Here is a 17925-nt window from a genome sequence, read left to right as displayed (position 1 = left end):
GGAGCCACAGCACTGGCTCTAGACAGACTGGCAGTGCGGACAGTGGGGCAAAGGAACATGGCAGTGCAGCGCGTGGGCCCCAGAAGTAAAGCCAGCCATGATATGGTTGTACTCAAATGGGTGACGTAACTTATGTTTGTATGGACACTGCGTTTGATCTTGGTGGTGTGCTATGATCATTGAACACCATCACTCACATACAGCAACTGGCTATGTCTCCTTACTTAATCAGATATAGTTGTGTGTTATCTCAGCCCGTCTGTGTCTCCTATCAGGTGCTGCTGCCACACCTGCTGTGCTGTGCTCTGGCTGTGGACAGTCCTCACTCTCGTCCTCAGAGTCAGTTAGTTTCACTTCTGTTCCTTTCTTTGTGACAAGGATATGCAGCATTGCACATGTTGCTATTATTTTGCAGCAGATGATGGGGTGGTACTGACGTGCACCTCCACTTTTGTGGAGACAATGGAACCTGCTTTTTAGTAGTTTAAAGGTGCGCTCCACAACGTTGCACGTGCTTTTATGTGCCACATTGTATTTCCTAACCACTTGGGGCGGGTGGGTAGAGGTATGGTGTTAGTATAAAAGACAGCACGGCATATGCGCTGTCACCTAAATGTGAAAGAAAGTGTCATTAATGGGAGTCACCAATACCTTCATCCAAGGTATACATCAGGGTGTGTCACATTGATTTCCCTAGCAGGTATCCTTCTCCGAATTCACCAGCAGCCAGACGTGTGTAGATACCACTGTTCCTGAATATGTAGATGTCATGGGTTCTCCCTGGAAATTTGGTGACAATGCCAGTAATGATGTAGTCTGCACCAAATATCACCTGCATGTTGATGAAATGCGTGGATTTGCGGTTGCGGTATATGTATTCAGTAGCTGCAGGTGGGCAGATTGGTAAGTGGGTCCCATCAATGCACCCTATTACATGTGGGAACTGTGCCTTTTGGTAGAAATCCAGCTTTGTCTTCTGCAGTTCCGCCTGTGTGCTGGGGAAGTATATGTAGTGATGCGTTCTCTGTATCATGGCATCCAAAAAGGAGTTGAAGAAACGAGACAAGCAACTCTGTGACACACCACCTGCCGCAGCTATCACACCCGGGTAACTTCCTTATGCTAGTAGGTGCAGGCTACAGAGCACCTGCACATGTGCTGGTATGGCGTGCGCCCTTGGTTTCTGATACTCCAGGTATAGGTGCAGGTTCCGTATCAGGTCTAGGATGGTTTGAGGGTGTAGCCTGTACCTCTCATGTATTTCTGCCTCAGTCATTTGGAACAATGTGACACGCAGTCTGTACACACGCTCTTCCTGTCTCCAGACCCTCAGTCCTGTTGCTCGCAATCATAGCCGCCTTGATATATCGTAGGGAGCCGCCATTGTGTTCACACTGTTGCATTTTGGGGCTATTTTTATGCAGTGCACCTGATTACCACCTGCTTTGGGTCAGTGGTAATTACCGATTCTTAAATACCGATTTTTACCGAATTCGGTATTACCGATTTTATGTACATCGCATTTGCTATTTGTTACTGATTTTTTATTTATCGATTGAGTATTTTGGTGTTTCGGTGTCTGTGGATCGGTGAATAAGGAATCGGTAACCGGTTTCCCTTATTTTTACCGATTCCTTATTACCGATGGCATTCGGTAATACCTACATCGCACATGGTTAAGTACCGGTCGGTAACGCTGAAATTTACCGATTTTCGGCATTACCGACCAGTATTTTGCCACCTACATCTGACCCTATATTTCTTAACATGCTATTCTAATTGGCATTTGTCTCTGAACTCAAATAGGTTTTCAGTCTAACATTTCTGTCTCTTATCCCCAAAGCTTTCTTTCCAAAATTCCAAATGTGACATGATAACACAACCTTTGTTTGCAGGCAAGTTAGAATTCAGGTTTTTACACAGTTCTGAAGTTAGCAATTGGTGCAGTCATTGTGTGGCTGACCTAACTTTGGGCAGTGTTAGTCTCGGGGGTTAGTAGCCAACGTTGGTTGCTAACGTGCTTGTCTGAACAGTACTCGCTGCATAGCCACTAGCACTTAAGATTTATATCCATATGCTCTTGTTGTACATCTCCCTTTCACCTTTAATGCAATTGCCCATTTTCAAAAGTTTTTGTCTTTAGTAAATTGCTTAAGAATACACTTGAATATTTTAAGATATGTATTTATATCATGAAAACATCCAATCCCTGAAAACTTTTTTATTAACGGGTATTAGTAGGCCTCACCAGATTTGACTATTGGATTAATACACTCAATTTTGTTAGGAATATTGGGTTTTGAGCACTCCCAAATGAGTTCTTTAAGCTTCATCCTAACCTACAACCAGTTAGAGTTGGTTTGGGACTAACAGCACTCATTTATTGTTGCTTTCATGTCTACCAGTCGTGTGTTTATTCTTCTTTCATACAAACAGGTATTGCAGATTTTTCCCCTTTAATGCCAGTCATAGGGCATTTTCCTCAACCGTATAGGGTTTTGGAGATTTGTGACAATGCACCATCAATCAATGAGAAATTAACCTTTCAACTGTAAACCAAGAAGGATGTATCCCCAGCCAAAATTAAAAATGAGGTAAGTAATCATTCGGTAAAGATATGTGTTGGATATTTTCTGATAACAAAACAACTCTTTTGCAAGGGATTTCTACAACAACAAAAAAATCCAACCCTTCTGCTAAAAGTCAAGCTATAACTACTAAAGTCACTGAGTATCACATCGGTTTCCTCTCTTATGGACCATTGCTAAACTCGGAACTGCAAGACAAAGAAAGGTTGCCTCGGTGTGCCTGGTAGATGAAAGGGTGGCTTAAGTAAAGGAAGGTTTATCAGAGTGGAGATGCTAACTTGTAGCATGTCTAGCCTTGCTCTTGATGTTCGTTTTTATTTTTCTTGGAATTTATGACACTGGATGTAGTATCAAATTCTTTTGTAGACTGGTGAACAGAAGGACAAGAAGTAGTGATTATAATAATCTTTTCCGCACCCACATTTACTTTTCACTTTGTTCCTTCAGATGGCTACACAACGGATGACATTGAATTTTTCTGGCAAGGAGAAGACAACTCTGCTGTGACGGGAGTAGAAGCACTGGAGTTGCCCCAGTTCACCATCATCGAGCAAAAGCTGGTCTCAAGAAAGGTGGTTTTCACCACAGGTGGGTGCGCCCCCTCTCAACCACCACCATTAGGAGTGTTTTATGAAGGTTATGCAAAGCATGTGGGGATGTATGACGGTACCACACGTACTTTTACAACGCGCACCGTTACTACGCTACTTTTACCACGCAAGTCGTTACAACGACTTGCGTGGAGGGGCGCTGGATAGTACATTTTTTAATTTACTATTCCAACTCCAGTCCCCGTGGACTCTAGGGAAGGAGTTGGATAGTATATTAAACTATTTACTATCCTGGAGCGCCCTCCAGTGCAAGTCGTTGTAACGACTTGTGTGGTAAAAGTAGCGTGGTAACAGCACCGCGTTGTAAAAAATGCGTGCTAACCGCTGTATACCAGCATGTGGCCATATCTTGGGACAGATGATGAAAGGCCCGATGTACAAAGCCCTTTTACGGTTGCAAATTGTGTGATTCACAAAATCACCAGGTTTGAACTGCAAAATGTCTTTTCTTAATTAACAAAAACACTTGTTTGAGTTGAAAAATGATAAAGATTCATGAAAGGGCTTTTGCAATCTCTTCCAAATCACTAATAGGAAGGGTTGTGAAAGGAGTGTCCATGTTCTGGTTGCAGTTTGAAAAAGAATTTATCAAAAGTTTGCGACTTCAACTACAGGCGCCTACCACTGATCATTTTCTGACCCCCAATTTTAAGTGGTAACTGATTCACAAAAGAGAAGAAAGTTTTCTGCACTTTTCTGTTTGTGATTCATGTCAAAGGGATCAGGTAACTGACCCCTCGAAATGTTCCCAAAACAGAAATATTTTTTAAAACAGATTCTGTGACTTTAGTCATAACGGCTGCTGTCCCTTGCAGGTCTCCTTCTCTCAATTGGCAGCCATTCAAAAGTGATTACAAATTACAACCTGCCTAATTCATATTCATGAGGAATGTCATTTTGCAACTCCTGTGAATAGACAATTTCCAATTCAACCTATTAGTACATAACTCGCATTGCAAATTTGCATTTCAATTTTCAAACACGTTGATATGCAAATTGGTTTGCACTTGGACATGTTACTTTGGGCCACAGAAGCAGTGATGCACTGAGAGCCCAGTTATGTTGAAGTATTAGAGTACACATTTCACACTATGAACCCAGTACTCTTCATTACTGAGTACTCTCGAAAATACCTCTTCACAAAAGCAAATAAAAGTAACTCAGAAAAGCATGTAGAAAAGGATAGAGTTCTTAGCAAGGGTACATTGAGTAATCCAAGGCTTACTGAGAAACCCTGTGTAAACTTCATTTCTTGGTGAACAGATTTATTCCATATCGTTCCAATGAATTGGACCACTAACCTGCAAGTTCAGTGAGGAGGAAGATTGCAGGGTGTGGACTCAGAGCTTCGGTATCACAGAGGAGGTTTCACTCTATTTAGATTCACTGCAGTGCATGACATTTGCTGGCATGAATGAGTGAATGAAAATGTTTTGTTACATTGTGTTTCACTTCTTAGACTCTAGAGGGACTGCTGGGGATAAATGCAGCTTTAAGTCGAATATTGTGTGTCCCTGTGAGAAATCCAGGGCATATTATCAAGGGTGTTTATCTCCGCTTTTTTGGCTTTAAAAGCCAAGGAAGCGGAGATAAAATTATCTCCCTATTACCTAGCTGTCGCTAACACCAGTTAGCGACAGCTAATAGAGGATAGCGACCATCTTGGGCCCCACTTTGCATGTCAGTGATATTTATCACTAATGACATGCAAAGTGGGCGTGCCAAGATGTTAGCGACTGGAAACAGTCGCTAACATCGCTATCTCCTATTACCAACTTTTGGAGATATTCGCGCTAAGTGCAAATATCTCCAAAAGCTAACACCTGCCCTGAGCAGTTCTTAGCCATGTTATCCAATGGGAGGTGGATAACATGGCTAAAAGCATTAGCTCGGTAATGCATGAATATCGCAGACTTTTCAGCGATATTCATGCATTGCGGGCGATTTTTATCGCATTTGCAATAAACCTTGGTAATACCAAGGTTTATTTGCGATAAAAATCGCCGCAGCTGTGCGGTAAATTTTTGTCTCTAACCAAGCAATAGCGATAATTATCTTGGTAATATGCCCCCCAGATCGGAGGATTTCAGGGCAATCAGAAGTCACAGGGCCCCAATTATAATAACCGTGGTCTTTCGCTTCTGTTTTCCTATGGCCACTGTATTGTGCACCCTCAAACTGGGTTCAAGTACCCCTTTTAGCACTTGACTCTCACGGTAGAGAAGCATGGGAGCGTAAGGTTTGCTCAGGTAGGTGCTGTGGTCTGTCCAGAGACTCAGAAGCCATTATATGCCTGAATAGTTCTTTTTTCTTTCAAAAGAAAAGGTACTTTGATGCATTCAAATATAAACATTGTGCTCAATGTTAGAAATATATGCAAGATGCCAAGTGCCAAAAACAATGGGAACACCTTCTAAATGCCCTCAGAGAATAAAAGGGCCACACAGTAAGGAAATGTAACGGTCACCGCATAACCATTTAAATGCAGAATGGAGTCCATGGGTCTGAGGATTGCATGCCTAACCCTTGAAATCACAATTCGCCTAAATAATGACAACAACAATTAGGACAAGCACTTATAAATAGTAAAGGCTATTGACTTTGTCACCTTGTTGTCATCATACATTCAACAATAGAATATGAGCATTTCACTATTTTAAACATTTTCAGGATATTGGCACAAATACACAAATATTTTGACTTTTAATATAAAACAAGCTATACATGCTTGGTTAAATATAATTTTGACAGCAAACAATACAAAATAGTGAACAATTCAATGAAATATATATGTCTATCATTAAAGCGCATTACCTGGCAATCACAGATGAACTGGAAACTCAATAGGTCCATGCACCTCTTTAACACAACAAAAGGTGTCAGCCATAGAAGTGCTTGGAAAGCACAAATACTTCTGCCATTGTCAGTGAGGCCAGCCCCTGGGAGACTCAGGGTTTTTTAATTCTTGAATACAGTTTGAGTGGTACTTGTGGAGAGCTGCTCACTTCTGCTAGACCCTATAAATACTTTGGTACTTCTGGTGTCCCTCTAACCTTTTGGAGCACCACCTGGCAAAATATGAACATTTTTCACGGATCCCCTGCCCTTCTAGAGCATTTCTCTACCACAAAGGCTTGGGATTCTAAAACCCTTTAATGTGGTTGTCCTCCTGAAGATTTCCTTTTTCGTTCTGGAACTGTTTGTCACCTCCACCAGAATGTTTACAACTTTGTGTGACCCTTCTTCCTTCTTGGGGCATCCATACACATCACAGAAATGTACAACCATGCTGTCATCACCCCAACACCCAGCCAGGCATTTGGTCTTTCATTTCCAGAGGGCTGAGTTGGTATACTTGGTGCTGTTGCTCCTCCGACATACAGATGCATGGAGCGGCAATTGAGCGCTGTAGTGCTAACATGGCCCTAGAAGCAGCCTCATGAACGGGTCAAGTCCAGTGACCATGGGCTAATCAGGGAGAATAGAATCCCTGTTTGAACACCGAAAAGGGAATAGTTTTCGGATAGAACAATGGCTCTAATTGTCTTGCTCATTATTTGTGGGTGAGGGAGGGGATATGCCACACAATGGCTGCTGTTAGTAGCTAACACCTGGCATTTTTTAAACACAGCAGTATAGCAGGGACTGCTTAAGTTAATGGTCTTGTTTTGCTGTTAACAGTGTTCTCCTGTCAGCAAAGGTTTGTCTGAGGAGCCTCCTGGCCGCCAAATATTGTACGATTTTCTTGATGGTTACAGACATTTTTTACATTCCTTGTCACTGATGCTTGCTCCTCCAATCATCAGTGGGCTTACCAGAATTTGTGATGTGCCCTCCTGTCCTAACTCTTGGTAGTATCCTGACCAGGGCTATTCCTACATCAGTACTCAACAATCCTAACGCAAACCACTCTCCCACTAGCACTCTGGCCTTCAGCCACTTGCAGGATTCCTGCATGACCAACTGGAGCATGTGGTAGCTATTTATAGACCACCAACAGCCAAGACCAGTCCATAGAAGTCCCCAGCAAGTCCTCCATATAAATGCCTAAAGAGGGAGTTGGGTAGCAAGTACCTCTGGCTCCACAGACAGCGTCCAACAAAAGGCCAAGAATTACAAACCCAGGGGGTCCCTCCACTCCAGACAGTGGTTCATAAACGCGGTGTATCCGTCCTTTTTATTTTCCTCTGCTTCTCAGCTGCCTTCGCCTGTGCAGGCATTTTAAAATAGAGATGGACATTTTCTAGAAAGTGGCAGTTACTATCAAATGCTACATAAGCTTCCCACCTCTGACTGACTTTTTCTTGAAAAAAACACTGTTTTTACAACCACTGACAAAATACTTGAACATGGCTGCTCTAGGCAACATCAGAAAATGTCCCTCCCCAAGCCAGACTTCTCCCAGACAAATCTGTGTATTTTCCATCAAAGACTTCAAAAAAAGTCCCGTATGGTGGCAGAGATCTATCTGCTCTATGTATATTTGTTTTCCATTCTTAGTTGAATTACACTGCCTAGGCAGCCTGTAAACAATGTATACTGGGTCACATCTGCCACCTTGCTACCTGTCCCAGTCTTTCTCACTCAGCCTGAACATGTGTGTTAAATGATTCACCTTCTTAAAGCCTCCTACCCAGATGCTCAGTTGAGGACATTATTTTAAAAGGGAGGTACTGTTGGTATTTTAAAAGACGGGCTTTGTCACCTACTTATCCTTATTTTAAAAGATGGATCCTGGTAGTTACAGTTCAAACACCTTTTAAACAGAAGCTTACAGTAGGCGAGACTTCATTATGGAGACATACTGCTAGCAAAGGTCTAAACTCCAAAGGTCTAAAAGAAAACAAAATTGGTAATTTTAAGGATCAGAACCCTCTTTCTCACTGTCACCACATAGATCTTTTCGCTTTGCAATATATACATTTCCACATTGTATGGTACTTATCATTCTTCTTTCAAAAAGAGGTTCCATTGTACACAGCTATGTGTAGACCACAGGCTAATGAAACATAACTATTTTCCAATTACTTTTTTCCAAAACCACATGGAAAAGCACCATAATTTTTCACAAACCACAATAAACAACCTGGTAACCAATAAGCTTAATGTGTTGGTACGTTTTATTAGTTAAAGAGAAACGCATCCAGAGCTCCTGGACTACAATGTTCAGAGGCAGACTTTTTAAGAAAAAAGGCTTTAGAGCACCTAGTAGTCTTTTGCTGTATTTTAGTCAAAGGAAAGATAATATGTAAAGTGTGGGTTGTTGTAACTCATTTTCAAAGTATATTTGGGTTAACTATCTTGTGTCCCTTCTTGTTGTAAGAGTTGAATGTTTTATTGTGTGAAATAGGAAATCCTATAAGCCAGTTACATTGCCTCTATTGTGCAGTACCTGTGATGTGATTTGCTATGTTCCATCTACACACGAAACACACAAAATATAAACTATTTCATTGAAACTGCCCTTTAATGCATTGAGGGCTCACCACAATAGAAATCTTCTATATAATTCTTTCAGTAGAGTTGATCTCTATTTGATGAGCCAAATGAACATAGGCTTTAAAGTAATGATAGAGAAATGGCACTAACGTAACTTTGTTTGATGTTACTCTTATCAATGTGAAAAGTTTCCTTCTAACGTTTACATCATAAAGTTAGTGGAGCTTACTGACTTATTTGGCACCACAATCAACTAACACATTCTAATGTCTTTTGGTTGCCAGGCTCTTATCCACGACTATCCCTGAGTTTCCGAATCAAGAGGAACATCGGGTACTTCATCCTTCAGACATATATGCCATCGATACTCATCACCATTCTGTCCTGGGTCTCATTTTGGATCAATTATGATGCTTCTGCTGCCAGGGTGGCATTAGGTAAGTTTCTTGGCTGAAGCACACTCTAGATCACATAACAATATCTACTGAATCTTTGGTAGTCTGGGACAAGAGCTGCCAGACTACCCAATGTCTCAAGGGCCCAAAAGCGCCTGTGGCCTCTCCTCACATTACAAAGTATTGGTGCCTTCAGGGGTACTGTGAGGATTGACAGCCACATGCGAAATGCAGAAGCTCTACCATAGAAGAATCCATGATGATCTTGAATGAAGAAGATAATGTTCATAAAAATTCTTCTTTTTGTAGTTATATATGACCTCAAAACATTACTTCCTTGTAGATGCAGTGAGAAAGTAATGCAATCAGTACAATTCTAGCTTAACACCTTGGCTGCTAGGCGTTTTCCCCCCCCTGTGCTGGAAATCGCCATTTTGCTGGTGTCATGACGAGCTCAGCTCGTCATCAGCACAGCTCAACTGTGCATCATGACGAGCTGAGCTCGTCATGAGCATCGAAAGGGTTAAGAGGGAAAAATATGTCAGATGTGCAAGGAAGTACTAGTAGATAATGTGATCATTTTTTCAACCAAACTTAGGGTAGCAACTAATAAGTATTCAGTGCATAAGCAGTGGGTCTGGAACCAGGAAAAGGCCTGGATAGGTTTAGAGTAGTGTCTTACTTTCATCGTATCTTCTCAGGAAATGCATTTTATCCCATCTGCTGCCATTTGATAAGTGGAGGCAACAACTGCATGAATGCCTGGATATCCAGTATAAATCTTCTGAGATTAGGCACAGAGACAAAGTGTTCCGGTGCTTATCAGCAGCGGCTGCTCCGCAATGACAGAGGAGCGTCACCCTCTTGCCTGGCTCAGAGTCATCAAATGAAAAATAACACTGGCTCTGAGACAGCTTGTGCTAGGAGAGGCAGGGTGGGGCATGGGAGGAGGAGTTAAGTGTGCATATGTGTTTGTCCGGCCCTCTCAGGCCGGCCAAACACACATGCGCACTTAGGTTTCTCCCGCCCAGCTGCATTTAACAGCCAGGCTCGAGAAACCCCACAGACTCCCTTTCTTTTCAGCCTTCCCAGGCAAATCCCAGTGCTGCTCTCATAGAATGACAGCAGCTTGGGGATTGGATGGCAGTCTGTCCCAGGGGCTGCTGGGACCAAGAAGAGGACGGGAGGTGCGTTGCGGGAGGTGGCCAGCGGCTTCAGGTAAGATAGCAGCATCTCATATAGGATGCATGAAAAGCTGCAGTTTTCCCTCTGATGGGTGAAGGAGGACCGTGGTAAGCCTGATCAACAGGTGAATGTGAAATCTGCCTCAAGGCTAAATGATTTCTACCATAAGTCTTCATCAAATCTGTATTGCTTTGTATCTGGGCCATCGCTTTTTACCATTAAAAGGGCTGATAATCTGGATCGTGGCTATGTGGGAGCCCCAAAGGATGAGAGCCTTTGACATAAATGTTAAGGAAATCCAGAGAACCCGCATGTGAAAACCATGCAGGAAATCCACTTTGGAAAACCCACACAGGGCAACGTTAAAGTACAAATCATGAATTATTGAAAAATTAGAAATCATTACAGAAGGCAAAAAGTAATAGTTAGTCGATTCAATTAAAAATTCTCAAAATGAAAATAGATGTGAATCGGTGAAGACAATGAAAGCTGAGTGCTATATGGCCTAGCATATGCAAATAATACATCAAAGACCAAATGGTCATAGGGATAGCTCAGTTTAAAGGCAAGAGGAAATCTGGATTGATTCAATAGAAGACTGACATAGAGCCTTGCCTCAAGGGAAACTCAGTAAAGACCTTTTGAAGTCCTAAAGTATGAGGTCAAAGGATCTTCTAACATGGAGCCTGTCTCTATGAGAAAGGGACATAGCACTGACTCCTATCCCAAAACCTCCCTTCTTATAACCTTTTTAGCTGGAGAGATCCAAGCTGTAACCATATTGTGAAGTGGCACCATGGACTGTACGTCAAATATTACTACAATATAAGCCAATCATCATATATAAATTACACTACCTAAAACAAACTACCTCTTAAGCCCTATCTCTATCTAAATAAAAAATAAAAAAATAAAACCAATTAGGACTTTTAGCCCTAAATACAAAGGGGAAACAATATTGCATTACTAAAGAAAAGCTGCATATGAATAGGAATTAATCATTGTTCTCCAAGTGAAGATATCACCCTTGAATGTTGAAACATTATATTTGTGTTCCTCCAGCAAAGCCAGTGAGCTCGTAAAATGTTACAGCTAAAATAAACATCTTCATAGAACAGAGCTAAAATCGCATCTATTCAATAAAGTAAAGGAGAAGATCATGTATGAACAAAATCATGAACGTGATGCACAGTGCAACTTTGAAAAGCCATGTTTTCAATGCAACCAGGCTAGGCCCAGCAAATTAGATTTGCAGCCTACTTATGTCAACCTAATTTATTAAATGCTGAATAGAATTTTAACTCTCAGTGCACAAAGAGAATACAAGCAAGCAAATTTAAAATGTGCAGTGTGTGATTCTGCAAATAAATCTGAGGCCTAGTTATATCAACTTTAAAATAATTTGTTCTTAAACCATAGCACACTTACATTATTTGTGTTTCATCCATGGTAATTAAACACATAATTGTATTAATTCTAAATTCACTTTAAAATCTTCACCTATGTGTTATCATGTGCAGTAAGGACAGGACAGATAGCATGTTCTGCTTGTGTCCGACCACTGCTTAATTCCTTTTTCCGTTAGCTTCCGAAAACCCGATCTGCCTGAATGTTCTCTATACTTCATAAAGAGAAGTTGGAAGATGCTGACGGCCGAGTTTCTAGTCCAAGTGTTGGCGGCCAGCCAACCTTTTCTATCTATGGAAACTAATGCAAATACTTAGTCCTCACATAATTGGATTGCCAACGCAGTAGAGTCCACTGCCCCAGCCAGAGGTCCCAAATCTATGAGGAAATCACCCTCAGCCCCATGGTTCTCAGAGGTGCTCAGGACAATGAAAAGTAGGTATAAACGCCTAGAGCGCCTATGGAGGGTGGACTGTGATACTATTGCCAAAGCACTGTACAAGAAAGCCTTGAAAGAAAGGCACAAACTTATGAGGGTGGCCAGGAAAGTTTATATAGCCAAGTGCATTGATTACACCGACAAATGTGGCAAAGTAATCTTCAAGGTGGTCAGTTCCTTTCTTAAGCCTCGTGAACTGGTGAATGACACCCAGCCCTCTGTGGCACTGTGTGAGAGAATTTCTGACTTTTTTGATTGTAAAACTTTTAAGGTGTACAGCTTGTTTTTAGCAGCAACTGAAATGGCTGAATCAGATAAGATGATAAGGAAAGTACCAGATGCCTTGCTTTTCTGAATTCGCCCCTATCTCTTATGAGGAGGCACTGGCAGAAATCCAGGGATGCAAGTCTGGCTCCCCTGAGGACCTGTGCCTTCCGAATCTTTGAAAGGAACTGGCCCATTCCTCCATTTATGTGCTGTTGAAAATATGGAACTTGTCCCTTTCCTCCGGTATCCTCCCTGACCTATGGAAACACGCCACTCTCCTTCCCCTTAAGAAGAAACCCAATATTGATTCAGGGGAATTGAGCAATGATAGGCCCATGTCTCTGCTGCCAGCACAAGCAAAAGTGCTTGTAAAGGTAGTGCAGTTACAATTGGCCAACTTCATCGAGAGCCACAGCATCCTGCACGGCACCCAATCTGGCTTCCGTGCTGGTTTCAGTACAAAAACAGCGCTATTAGAGGTCGTGGACTCAGTAAGAATGGCGCTAGATTCAGATGCATCAGCTGGGTCTGGGTTAGGTGTTAAACACCAGTATAGCAAGGAGCCGGGCTCCACCTTGGTTGGCTTGCACTGCTGGAAGCTAAGAGGTTAAAAGGTGATACTGCTGTTGAGGGGAGCCGTTATCAGTCTGCTGTTTTTTTTTTTTTAGCATTCGTGACCCAGCAGTGGTGTATGGCCCGGAGCAATGCTCTGCGTGAGGCCGCAACTGTATTAACGCCGTTAGTGGACCCCTCGCAGGGCCGTAAGTTCACACTTTAGCTCCCTGGCTTGCCGCAGTTAAGGAGAAGCGTACAGGGCAATTAAGTGCTCCGCTGTGCCAGGAATAGGTTGCTTTGCAGCCTTGTTACCAGCCTCCCGCTGTGAAGAAGTGGCACATCCATTTGAGGAAACAATATTTTGGTTGAGGCGGCTTGTTGTCAGTGTGTGCAGTTTCGGTGTTACGCTGTGGCAGATTTAAACGTGCTTGGGTGCATGTAAAGCCTTTAAAATATAAAAAAAGAGCTGTGTCCTAACGTCTGGCAAGTCAGAAGTTGTGTGATCTGTGCCGATGACTTTTGAGGAGTGTGAGTGCCTATGGTGGTAATAGAACGAAGACTTCGATCCTCGGTTGTGCCCTGGCAGGAGGTTTGACAAATGGTGGACATTAAAGTTTGGGATATGGAGTGAACTGAAGTAGATATACATACATTGGGGTTTTAATTTAACTGTGCTGCAAAGAAATTTTCATGACCTTTTCCAATTGAGCTGAGACAACGGCGACTAATTTATTTTTTGTTAAATAGGTATTTTAGTTTATTGTTTACACAATTAACACTGCATGATGATGGTGACCACTTTCTTTATGTTAGGTATTTGTTTTATAGCTGTGTATTTGCCATTGAAATGTAACTTAGAGTATATATTGTTCTCTTGTAAAACTTTGGGTGGAGTATTAACACTGGCGTCTGCTTCTTCATAGCATTAGTGGGTGGGGATAAAACCAAAAAGAAACACTTACCTGCCGACTGCCACCTCTGCTCGGTCCTGTCTGTCCTCTCTTCCTTCCGTCTACTTAACTGGATGCAGGATCAGGAAGCACCCACCCAGGCTCCCATGACCATTTAAAACACTGCAGTGCAGCGTTGTGATTGGTCTGAGCGCTGTTTTTCAGTGCAGAGCCAGGGAATGGGAGCCTGGGGCATGTTCTCCACCCAGGCTGTAATACAGCCTGGATGGAGAACATGCAAAGTGCACATGAGTGTTTGGCCAGCCCAAGAGGGCCTGCCAAACATTCATGCTCACTTGAAGAGGGCAAACCATTCCTTCCTTGCCCTGCTCAGGGCAGCCCGCCTCACTCACAAAGCTGCCTGAGCACGGTAAAATAAAATGATAGTAACATCGCGTTATTATCATTTATTTTTTTTGCAGTACTGCAGGCAGTGGTGCTATGCTCCTCCATCTCAGTGGAGGAGCCAACCACTGACTGTTAACATTGTAGGTACGTCTTGTATGATTGGAAGGGCAGTGGACTACTATCGGGTAGGCTTTAAGTCAGTACGTACTGGAGGAGTTTTATGAGTGCACATTATAACCATGATGCAATCGGTTTTCTCACCACTTACGTTTTGAACCTAGTCAGGTGACCCCGAAATGCCATGAAAAGATTGGTGTTAAGCAGTTTTCCGTACATTTGGAGGTAGTAGAGATCTAAGGTTAGGAACTTGCTTTCCTTTTAGATTAATATAGCACCAGTACTCATCTGTCTCTTTGGGGCTAGGTATCTTTTATACCGAGCAATGTCCGCCCATCCTATATTGGAGCCATGTTATCCAGTGACAAGATATTGTTTCAACCATATTACTTTTGTAGCCAGTATGATCACTACTTTTAATGAATACTCTCCTATTACATCTGATGAATACTCTCCTGCCCTGAAATCCTTTGATGTACCATTGCAAATGGTGTAGAATGCTGCATGTTTTTCTTGCCATAAAGAATGGCAGGGGGCTGGTTAACATGCCCAAAGATGAGGCTGGCAGTTTTGTTTGTTGTTTGTTCTTTGTTGGGTGTTCTTTGTTGGGGTGAATAAAGAGTAAAGTGGAGGCCCACCTAAAGAGGAAGAGTGCTTTGCGGGTTGCTCACAGAATGCTCTTTGATCTCAAGCATTATATGTGTTATGCACTGAGTCTGTTGGTGATGTTCTTGCCAAGGTGCTATCAAATTGTTTTGGTATGCATGCAGAGAGTGACACTGTATTTATCCCAGAGTTTATATTGAAGGGCAGTTTTAAGTATCCTTGGTGATTCCCCATATCATTTAATAGTGAAAACTGATACTGTGAAAGGTAGTGTGAGTTAACAATCAATGTTCTCCCCAGTCATTGGAAGCCTGATACTGTAAACAACAGATAATGGCAGGCAGACGAACATAATTGAGTGATTTGGTTGTAAATATTATACTAATACTAGTGAAACCCAGCTTATCTTTTAAATTAACTCTCTTACATCAGCCTCTCCTGTCAATTGCTGCAAAAAAGTCACACTTTGGATGAACCAAATTTGGTTGATGATAAATACTGAGAAAACTGAGATCCTGATTTTAGGGAACTCCAGACTATTTGGTCTCCATCCTTCTGGGCATCCGTATTTGGCAAGCCTCCTACTCCGACTTCAAATGTCAAAAGTTGTGAATTTAAATTAGATGTCAATCGTACAATAGAAAACAATTTCTTTGCAGTAACATAATCCTGCATCTTTTGGATGTGTGCCCTAAAACCTTAATGCATCTCCTTTCTATTACTAATCTGTAGACTGTCAATGCAGAAACTTTTGGGTCTTGATTGGAATATTGCAACTTTCTTTATCTAAGAATGTTTCAGCACCTTATACATTGAATCTAAGTAATCAAGGACCAATCATTTATAATGATTACTTCAATTAATTGCATTTCATCTGCTTAACCCCTTCTTGCAGCTTTACACTGGCTACCAATAGAAAAGCAAACAACATGAGACAATGGACGGAGCGCTGAAACTTTGCAGACACTCAACCCCAGTCAACATGGATTGATTCTTCTCTTGTGTGCGGGTAGTCACCAGAGGCGGCTCCTCGATTAGGGTAGTGGAGCGTGACTTTCTTGCAGTGCGAGAAGCAGAAACATAAAAGTGGTATTTTAAAAATCATTTTATGTTTCTGCTTCTCGCACTGCTAGAAAGTAGAAGGCAGTGTATGCCTGGTTGGGGGTGGGCAGGAGGGTATGCCTGGTTGGGGGCGGGCCGGTCGGGGAGGAGTGGCTTGCACCACTGTGAGTACCCTGACTATTTGGTTGGCCCTCTGGGGCCAACCAAACCAGTAATGCACACTCTAAATGTTCTATATGTATGCCTCATGCAGCTTTCATAGAGAAAATGGCCTCCATAAAGGCGCCCGGCTGGGCGCTGTCCTCACCAATCACAACGCTGCCATTGCAACGTTGTGATTGGCTTACGGGAGGGAAGGGAGCATGCCTGTTTCTGTTCCTGAGCAGGATAATGCCAAACGCAGGACCCGGCCCAGGAGAGGCGGTGCGGGACCCGGTCAGGTAAGTTTTTTTGTTTCTTTTAGATCCTCCAGCGCAAACCCAGCGCGACCCTCCCACACCCCTCACCCGCAAGTATTGCGAGCCGTGATTGGTAGTCACAATCCTATTGCACCTAGCTTTCTACCCTGAAAATAGTCAGAAATGTACTTTGTCAAGAATAAGTCAGGTTTTAATGTGGACTTAATGTATCCTAAAAGAAGTGGGGTTTAGTGTACACGGTTTGTCATGGGGTAAAATGCTTTCCAAGTTGAGAAGAGAAAGAAAAAGGATAATTTAGAAAAGGAAAATGTAATTATGCTTTAGAGATTTCTGTACTTGTCTGAACGTTTTTTAGTAGGGCCTGTCACTTTGCAGGCAGTCCCCTAAATGTGTAAGAAACGTTCATGGTGGTGCACAGACATCCTGGGACTCCACAATGAACAGATATGATATCAGATTCTGAGTCTTTTCATTCCACTGACCTTTAAAGCAGCCACGCCCAGCATGTGAAATATTCCCTTTCGTCTATTTTTCTTTTTAAAAGGCCAACACAGCTTGCATGGATTATTGCTGGTACGATCTTTCTTCTTGGGGTACCTGTGCATCATATACTATAACCACATTGCGGTCCCAAAGTCATGCTGATCTGAGAGTCTGCATGGCACTCCAGGAGGATTGTTGGGTTAGAAGACTGCTGCTAGTCATTTGCCATGAAAATTAAGCCTAAGACTCTCCTGGCCAGCAAGATATACCCCCATCTATAAATGGGGGTTATTTTCAATGAGGTCCATAGAGAAATACACATTCCCTTGGGGGGAACCCACTAAAACACAGGCTCATCAGGGAATTTGTTTAACACAACTGAATACGGTTGGAAGAAGCAATACACAAGAGGCTTCTTCAACTTCATGTTTCCCTGGCCGGAAATGAGATGGAGTTTCACAGTTTTGTTCCTCGTGGTATCAAATGGCCATCAGAAGGGTTGTTATAGGGTCTCCTGACTTCTAAAACTTTAGTGCTTCTGGTACTTAGGTTGCTTTTCATTTACTAAGAGTGAGTCTCCTAGCCCCAGGGTCTTTCAGCAGCAGCAGCATCCCATGGATCACACTGCAAACTCTACCTGCACTCCCAAGATCTCAAGGTTTCCTTGCCATTTGCATGGCATCTGTGTTTTTTAAGGAGTTTGGTGTACTACTGCCCAAGTCAACTTTGGCCAGAAATAGTTAACAGAAATCCAATTAGGTCCCCTTCCTTCACTGCCCACAGAAAGTTGACTCTCTACTGTGCCCCAAAGAAAGCTGTGAAGTCCATGCCACTAGCCCTGAATGCAGATTCCACAAGAATGCAAAACTACAAGTCCAGATTAGGCGCCTCCACTCCACAATGGTTCAGTTATACTGTGGGTCCATCACCATCCCCCTTCTCTAGTTCCACTCTCCTCTCAAAGTCCCTCCCCTCATGCAAGGTTTAAAAGTAAAGGAGAAGAATTCTAGGTGGCAATCCCTACCCATAATTTACTAAGGACATCTCACAGGAT

At 42.5% G+C, this 17925-nt stretch overlaps 1 protein-coding gene across 1 annotated transcript in view; it reads left to right on the top strand.

Annotated features, from left to right (window-relative positions):
• LOC147718900 (gamma-aminobutyric acid receptor subunit beta-4-like) overlaps positions 1-17925 on the top strand; it is a 790247-nt gene that overhangs the window by 649582 nt on the left and 122740 nt on the right. The window contains exons 6-7 of the mRNA XM_086967262.1: positions 3036-3176; positions 8923-9075. Coding sequence (XP_086823388.1) covers positions 3036-3176; positions 8923-9075 — 294 coding nt within the window. The remainder of the gene's footprint in view (positions 1-3035; positions 3177-8922; positions 9076-17925) is intronic.

The sequence above is a fragment of the Lissotriton vulgaris genome, chromosome 4_1 (assembly GCF_964263255.1).
Source record: "Lissotriton vulgaris chromosome 4_1, aLisVul1.2, whole genome shotgun sequence".
Taxonomy (NCBI): Eukaryota; Metazoa; Chordata; class Amphibia; order Caudata; family Salamandridae; genus Lissotriton; species Lissotriton vulgaris.
Note: the sequence above shows the minus strand (reverse complement) of the source record. Positions and strands in the feature narration are given on the sequence as shown.